Raw genomic sequence first — 8911 nt, 5'->3', positions numbered from 1 at the left:
GGGGTCGTAACAGTGGGCCTGATGGATAGAGCTTCATCAGAGCTAAACAACAAAAGAAATCTGAAGCTCCTATGTTTAACAGTTTTTTTTTAGCTATAACCATTTTTGTATGTCCAGATACCCCATTTTCAGATAAATCGGGGGTCCGGGGGGTGGGGGGCACTGATTGGTGGGCCTGATGGATAGAGCTTCATCAGAGCTAAACAACAAAAGAAATCTGAAGCTCCTATGTTTAACAGTTTTTTTTTAGCTATAACCATTTTTGTATGTCCAGATACCCCACTTTTTCAGATAAATTGGGGGTCCGGGGGGTGGGGGGCACTGATTGGTGGGCCTGATGGATAGAGCGTCATCAGAGCTAAACAACAAAAGAAATCTGAAGCTCCTATGTTTAATAGTTTCTGAGTTATTAGCAATTTTTTATGTACAAGACCCCCACTTTTTCAGATAAATTGGGGGTCCGGGGGGTGGGGGGGCACTGTGGGCCTGATGCATAGAGCTTCATCAGAGCTAAACAACAAAAGAAATCTGAAGCTCCTATGTTTAATAGTTTCTGAGTTATTAGCAATTTTTTATGTACAAGACCCCCTTTTTCAGATAAATTGGGGGTCCGGGGGGTGGGGGGCACTGATTGGTGGGCCTGATGGATAGAGCGTCATTAGAGCGAAACAACAACAAAAAAAAATCTGAAGCTTCCATGTTCAACAGTTTCTTAGTTATCAGCAATTTTGCATGTCCAGAACCCCCTTTTTCAGATAAATTGGGAGTCCGGGGGGTGGGGGGCACTGTGGGCCTGATGGATAGAGCTTCATCAGAGCTAAACAACAAAAGAAATCTGAAGCTTCTATGTTGAACAGTTTCTGAGTTATAAGCGATTTTGCATGTCCTGACACCCCCATTTTGAAAGGAGCCCCCTCCTCAAATATGGGATCTATCATAAAACCTGTTGATGGCGCAGTGTAGATCGGACTCATCTACAGTCCTGCCAAATTTCATGTTGATCGGTGCAGCTGTTTCTGTGGTACAGTTTACCAAAAATCACTGAAAAAAATAGTACAAAAACAGTATKACTCCCGCCTACGCTTCATGTGCGGGGGTCATAATAAGCCTATTTTTATACTGGTCAAAATATAATAAAGTCCACTTTACACGTGCTGTAGATTATGGCTTTAACCTCCTTGGACCTGTCACCATACATGTGGACAAATATGCATGCAATGCAAGAGTTTCACATCTTAGGAGGTTAATGTCTTTAATGAAGCTCACCCAACTGACTAGAATGTATTCAAAATCTGAACATTAATTTTAGATTTTATTCACAACTACCAAGCATCTTCATCACTCACCTCAGCCACAGAACTCTGTCCCTGTCTGCTGACCCTGCCTCTGACTCTAATGGAGATCCTAAATCAACAGACATGAAGATGGATTAATCACTGGGTTATTTTACTGCCACCTGAAGTAAGTCAGCTTTGAAAAGTCAATAAAATAACATGAAATAACATCAATAAATAACAGATGACACATCTGGTCTTGTTTCATTAGTAGTTGTGATCCAATAGTCTCATCATGTGACTATTAAAAATTAAAGTTGTCAAAAATTACCCAAGCACTGTTTTATGCTGAAGCTACTCTAAAAATACAAAACTTGCAGKACTTTTTAGGAAGCAATATTTTTATATTTACTGATAAAAATACCAAACCCCCAAATAAACTTTTCTGATCTAGCTGAGAATACCATTTTGTACATGCTCAAAGTAGGTCTGCTTATGCCAGTTCAGTGGCTGGTCTTATCAGGTGATCTCTACTGCTCACCTGCAGTTGTTACAAAAAGGAGGAAACCCACACTGAGCAGCAGCCAGGATTTCTGAGACTTCATTAAAGGCAAAATGATGGATCTCTTTTTTTGTGTGCATTTAACATAAAAATATTAATTTAAGGTTTTTAATCAAACTGTTAGAGTGCTYTTTAGTACAAAACTGTGCAGTTAGATTATCAAGCAATTTCAAGGACTTTATACATAAATCAAGCTCTTTCCAAACCTTGAAAACACCTTGGTAAAATTCAAGCATTTTCAAGGATTTCAAGCACTTGTACAAACATTGATTAATAGTTTTGTATGATTTCTATATCATCAGCTCTATAGAGAACTCTATGTTGCCAACATGTACAATAATAGTAAGTCCAGACTCTTGGCTTAACGCTGTAGCTTTTACAGTGATCACATGTTCACGTGGTCAAAACTCAATCCAGTTGTTATATAAAACCTCCCTGGTCTACACCATATCACTCGCACACGCTCGAGGCACGTTATTGTACATCCACGCTTATTGGCTAAAACCTGTGGCCTTGGCCTGACCCTGGGCTGAACCAAATTCCAATATGCAGCAAACCGAGGGGGCGGGACAAGATGTCTGTCAATTGTTCTGTACCACAAATGGTCTGGAGAAAGTTAGACCTTTTGAAAGACTGTAACTTTCTTGAGGCTGTTTTTCACCAGTTTTGTTGGATTAGCATTTAGCACCGTTGCCCCCAGCAAGAGGATACCCGGTTCCAGCCCCGGGTTAGGCCTGTGGTCTTTCTTTGTGGAGTTTGCATATTCTCCTCATGTTTGCATGGGTAACATGCTCGTTTATGCTGCCTTCAGGACCAGGTCTTCCTTATAATTGCTCCTCTTCGCAGATTAAATAATGCCAGTAAGCTAGTTCATATCTGCAGCAATGAAAGCCTGTATACGTCTGTGTGTGTGGCATGCCTCTCCAGTTGTTGAAGTGGCAATTAATTTGTGCTGACCTGCAGGAATCTGAAGTCAGGAAGGGGGATATTTGACGACCAGTCGCCTCCTAGCCTCTGTGTGCAGTGAGGCGGAATAAATCTGACTTTGGGATTTAAAGTTATGCACGTAGGAGCAGTCAGATTGCTTTCTGCTGGAGCACATAAAGAAGCAATGATAAACACTATGAAATCCGACTCCCGCTGGTTGAGCTGCATCAGACTGTGAACTGCAGCTCCGTTTGTTTTTAGATTTTCCTGTTTTTTTATTTTTTTTATTCAAAGCTGTTTAATGAGCAATATAAATTCCTGAATCCCAGTGTACAAGAGGCCTTGTTAAAATAACCCATTGAAGTGTTTGTTTTCATGTAAATTGGTAATGATACCCAGCAGTACAGTTGTTACATCAGTGAATATTAATTTATTGTCAAACACGATCATTACGGTGCCATGCTGATGTGGACAGATTTCAGGTCTGAAGTTCTGGAAAAAAGTTTAGAGCTTCAGAACCTCCTGATCAAGCTTAAAGGGGTGACAGCAATTCAGCTGCTTTTATAAAATATTTAGATCTTTGTTTTTGTAAAATACTTTTTATTCAATTATTTTTGTTGCCAAATAATTGACAAATTAGTTAAAATTAGACATGTGATATGTTGTGATCAGAACCAGACTGATTAGTCCAATACTATGATTAAAACAAGTAAATCAGCAGAAACAAAAGTGAGATGAGATTCCTTTTGTATCACAGCAAAGTTACTATTTAAAGGTGCACAAAATTTGGAGCCTCAGACAAATAGTGGTGTCTCTGAGTTTTTAGGCACATAATTATTTTCTTCAGAAATAATTGCAACCAACAAAATGCCAAAATGCAGAAGAATTCTTTCATCTTCACAATGTCTCCATGAAAATTCACACAAAAATGTACACAGACTAAATCACTCCCTCCTGTAAAACAACTTATAACAAAATTGCAGACCATGACAGTACATCCTCCATGTTTAACTGTCAATAGGTGATCTTTTYCTGCGAGTTTTAATTGCACACCGGAAAAGAACAGAGTAAAACATATAAGTTYTTCTTTCTCTGTTTTGTGGACACCATTTCAGAAAGATGCTTACAAATATTCATGTGCTTTGGTTTAAAGGATATGGTTTGGTTTAAGGAATCATGTTTCAGTCATTGCTTCTTAATTTATTTGCCATCGACACTAAACTTTTTAAATTTAAAATTGTTTCAGTTTTATGTCCTCTGGCTAACCAAATTAAATATGCTTTGTTGGAAAATTAATTGTGTTTTTGCGGAATAAAAAGCTATACACATGCCTCAGTTTTTATTTAATTTATTTTTTGCTTTAATTTATTGTGCAGATGACAAAAAAAAAAAAAAACAACAGGATATACTGCTGGATGATCAAATATGGAAAAAAAATACAATTTCTATATTTTTATGCCTTCTTAAAATTTATTTAGAAAACGTAAGCAGTTTTTTTTTGTTATTTATGTGTGGTCGCCATTTGTGTGGTATGCTAAGGATTCAGCCGATGGGACTAGTGGAGCGGATCCAGGCCATTGCTCAGAACATGTCTGACATGACCATGAGGGTGGAGCAGATACTGCAGCGCAGCATGGCCAACAACCGAGGTATGATTTTAAAACACCAGAGTCCAAACACACACCCATGTGGAACACCAAAAACAGTATTAACCCATTGTTGTTCTCTAATGGAGTTGTTTTAAATGATCAATCCTGAATGGTGAACTCTTAAAATTAAAGCATTTAGCCATATTACATCCAAATTCTTACATTATTTTTGCTGTTTTTTTAAAGCAAACATTCTAAAAGAATACATTTAAATCACAATAGTGAACCACTACTGTCTTAATCAGATCCCACTTTTGTCAGCTTTCCTAAAAACTCTTTATCCCCAGTGACTTTAAAGTGCAGAAAATAGAAATCAAAATCACACAGTGTGATTGAATTTTATTCTCACCATGCACTCGACTGAACACAGTTTAACACACTGTCTCATTAAAATGTGTCAGACCCCTTTATTTTATTCCCTTGTCATAATTTTGCTGCTATCATTAAAATAAGGCAGGGAAAAACCCAGTTTTGACAGTGAGAGGCAGCGGCACGTTTCATCGTGAGAGGTCTGTCATTATTATGTTAATCAGATGGAATGGCGGGCAGTTATTTGTGTGTGAATCTGCTCTTTAACACTTGGCAGGGTGCAGAAGCTTTAATTAGGCTTACTAGTGCTGGGCTTCAAGAGAAGGAAAGTGAAATGGAAGGATGGGTGTGGGGAGGGGGGCAGTGAGAGGTAGGAATGCGAGGAGACAGACAAAGTCTAAAGGGAAGAAAGAGGATGGATGGTTATTAGTTTTATGAGTCACATTAAAGCAGTCTTTGAATAGTAAATCCATAGCAGCAAGCTTTTATATAGTCTTTTTATCAGGACTTGCTTGTCTGATGTACCTCTGCTTACCCCAAAGGCTGAATAATACTCACTCCCTCCTGGCCCAGAAAACAACAACAAAACATGAGGATTTAACTAAGCAAATGGATAAAAGCCTCTCATTAGAGAAGCGCTGCAGCCATTCATCTATTTTAGTTTGTAGTATGTGATTTAGTACTAATGCAGTAAGTCGCTAGCTTCTCCTTCCTTTATCAACCCTGAGAGCTGGTTTGTTAGGAACCAGTCTCCCATTATTTGGCAGTGCCACAATTCATCTGGCTCAAACTGTGAAAGTGTGCTTCAGGAAGCACAAGACTTCATTTTTACCCTTGGACACAACTGAGTTTAGACTTTAATCTCCTTTAACAATCTTCTGGAGAAGATTCTCCCCGCCCCCCCCCCCAGTAGAACTCTAACAACAAAGCAAAATAAATAAATAAATAAATAAATAAAAATCCAAATCAAGATGAAAATAAATGCTGAGGCGGAGCTTACAAGAGCACCAGAGGGAGTTGCTAGCCATAAAGACATATTGGGGCTCAACAAGGGGTAACAAGTCACCCCATAAAACAGAGCAAGTCACATATGTATTACGTAAGTACAGTACAAATTTTGCACAGAGTATGTTCCCCATGAATCATGTGAATAAATTTAATAAAATTTACAGTGAAATGTAAGGGTACCAAAATTAGTGTATATTGACTGTGCAGGTATTTCTGGTTTCCACAAAATTGTGAGAATTACTGCCAACTAGTTCGGTTTCATGAAAAATGTCCACAAAAAAATGCAAACTGCGAAACACAACTTTGCGGGGGTTCACCGTACTCAGTTATGTAACCTGTAGATATTTAGTTTTTAACATGTAAGTACACCTGCAATAATTATACCATGACTTCTTTAGGGAGCCTGTAATTACCCTGCACAAACCCTTGTGCCTTGTATGTGCCTTGTAAATACCTTGTAATTGTCCCAAGCACGTTATAATGAAATTCTTAAACAGTAGCTCATCTATAACTGATTAATGAATAAAGTCAACTCAGTTCAAGATGGCTGCCACAACTAAAATAATAAACATAAACATTAAAATGGTTATAACTTTGTCAATTTTACAGATAGTTGGGTAAAACTTGATGTGGTGGTAGCTGAGAGTCCTCCACAACACATACTTTGAGCACTTGAAGAAATTTATTGGGGTTGTTTACTACTGACTTTTAAAGGCACTACAAATGTAATAGTCTTTTCTTAGGTGAAGCATGATACAGTTTTGTAAACCATTGTGTGAATATGTTTGTGATTAAACTGATGATTTTATGTTTAGATAGCTACATGCCTGATTCACGTTCAACACTTAATTTATCTGCTGTTTTACATTAGGGCAGACAATGGTGTACAAGGTCCTAGCTCCACCAATAGGGTCGCCCTTTTTAGATGATGCAATAACAATAGGTGGGGTAGCTATGTTTACATGCGCAAAATTCTTTGATCAGTTTGAAATGTATTCAGATTAAATAAATGGAATGTATTGTTTACATGGGCACAATCCGATCATGACAAGTGTTTACATGCACCAGGATTTTATTCAGAATAGAAGCACTGAAATGCGCAGTTGTTAACTTTCCCTAAAAAAACACAGAAAAAAGTTCTACTTCCGTGATGAACATAAACCAAACATTTTCTAAGTGCTCAGAATGGACCCATGACAGGTTTTATTAAAGCTCTGGCTTGTACGGTGGTAAGCGATCAAAAGTTTWTGAAGACATACTCATTTTTGAAGTTCTTATTAATGAATATGCTGCTGTTTGTAACTTTTTAAATTGTCCACATTCATGTTTTTTTCTTTCTTTTTCTAGTTCGAGATGGAGCCTTTGGGTTTTGTGAAATTCCCAAAGATCCTCGTTATCCCGACTGCAGCAGCAAGATGGATGTAAGTTTCATCTGTAAGAGAAGCACAAACCATTGTAAACATTTACCACCTTTGCTGTTTTTAAGGTGAAACTGCAGCATCAGTTCTATAAAACTAAATGTTCATGTTATGATGAAACCCTCACCGATGTGAAAGCATTACTTTAAAGTGGGAGTTAAAAATAGATTTTTATTTACATCCTGTAATCTGTATAATACAGTAAGGTACTGTGTTGGGCACAGTGAACTAAAATAGAAGCATCAGCGAGGGAGGGAGCAGAATTCTTAAAAAAAACAATCATATAAAAGTGGAGCAGGTTTAAAGAGTGCTTTTCATTAATCATATCTGAAAGGTGCAGTTTTTATTTATTAGGTAGATTAAAGTGGGAAAGAGATGTATATTATTAGAAACCAATAGGTTGGCAACACAGTCTCATAGGTAACACAGGTGGAGAAACTAAAAATCGTTGTTGTAAATGAAAGCAGGACTATTAATTTACATATAACTGCACATTCAAAATACTTAAACTCAACAGTTTTATTTAAGTAGTTTGAATAGACCTTTTGGAAAATGTTGTCCTGTCTCAAAAATAAAGCTTACACCATGAAAGTTCACAATCCAGTACTTATGGACTGAAACGTTTGGTGACTAGATAGGAAAAAAAATGTAATTTTGACATCTTCCTAAAACAATCAACAAAATCATTGTGGGCGGTGTGTAAATGAGGACACAGATTGTWGTGTAAAGCACTTTGAGTATCCTGATTGGATAGAAAGGTGCTACGTATATAAGTAAAGTCATTTTTCAGTAAACACAAAAACTTATCCGAACATTTTACAAATGACATACAGGGAGTCTCATTTTATTTGGACTAAATGAGCTTAATTCTRCCTTCCAGCTGCAGTGAAACTCGAAATTGTTAAGTTGGACTGACGTCAGCTCCAAGCTGAAAGCGTTCCATTCTCCAGCTTGTCAGAACGTCAGAAAAAAGCTTCTCTATTTCTTGCTCTAATAGAATAATGCAACAACAACACTTACAACAATAGTGCCATACACAACATTTTCAGTGCGCAAACGGCATTAAAACATATCGCCTAATAATCGCTATAAAGTACTACAAGTTCGACTGACTTAGTGTAATGTAAACACAACAGAACTGCTTAAAACTGAAAAGTTAAAGAGTTCCACTCACTATGGAGAYGAGGAGCAGCCATGTTGAAATGATGATGAGGTGTAAAAACCACGTCTTCTGKGTTCTGCAAACTGCTGCTGCTCCTGAAGAGAGAAACTCTGAAACAGGCTGGTTGAACAGCAAGAATCTTTATTTTGCAGTTCAGGAGATTTACAGCCAAAAAACCAAAYTGTGGCCTTCTAAGCCAAATGAATCACCAAGTAAAAAAGATGAAGACGAAGGCRAAGAGTAGGGGCGYACAAGCMTTTTTATAGGTTACACAGTGCAGCCCAACAGATGTACCATAAATTTTGTCACGRTATACCTTAAGCATTCCTTTCCTAATATGGTAAWATGCTGAGCTCTGAAGCTGGAGACTAAGAGAGACATAGCACATCTGTGCATTCCTGAAAAGAGGCCCCCACTTTTAGACACTACAATGACTTCAAGTGTGGTCGGGTACGGTCGTTTTTCACCCACTTACTGACTCAAAATTACAACGTTAGATGACGTTCCAGTGGATATTTCTGACTTAGAAGTCTGAAATTCCTTCCTTAGAGTCCAACTGGGATGCCGCATTAGTAGGGCTGCCACGATTAATCGATTAATCG

The 8911-nt window shown here is 37.8% G+C and overlaps 1 protein-coding gene across 1 annotated transcript in view; it reads left to right on the top strand.

Annotated features, from left to right (window-relative positions):
• mgat5b (alpha-1,6-mannosylglycoprotein 6-beta-N-acetylglucosaminyltransferase B) overlaps positions 1–8911 on the top strand; it is a gene marked incomplete in the record, with an annotated part of 112538 nt that overhangs the window by 33717 nt on the left and 69910 nt on the right. The window contains 2 exon segments of the mRNA XM_014006903.1: positions 4303–4412; positions 7077–7150. Of these exon segments, the coding sequence (XP_013862357.1) occupies positions 4303–4412; positions 7077–7150 (184 nt within the window).

The sequence above is a fragment of the Austrofundulus limnaeus genome, unplaced genomic scaffold (assembly GCF_001266775.1).
Source record: "Austrofundulus limnaeus strain Quisiro unplaced genomic scaffold, Austrofundulus_limnaeus-1.0 Scaffold38, whole genome shotgun sequence".
In the NCBI taxonomy this organism is placed as follows: domain Eukaryota; kingdom Metazoa; phylum Chordata; class Actinopteri; order Cyprinodontiformes; family Rivulidae; genus Austrofundulus; species Austrofundulus limnaeus.
Note: the sequence above shows the minus strand (reverse complement) of the source record. Positions and strands in the feature narration are given on the sequence as shown.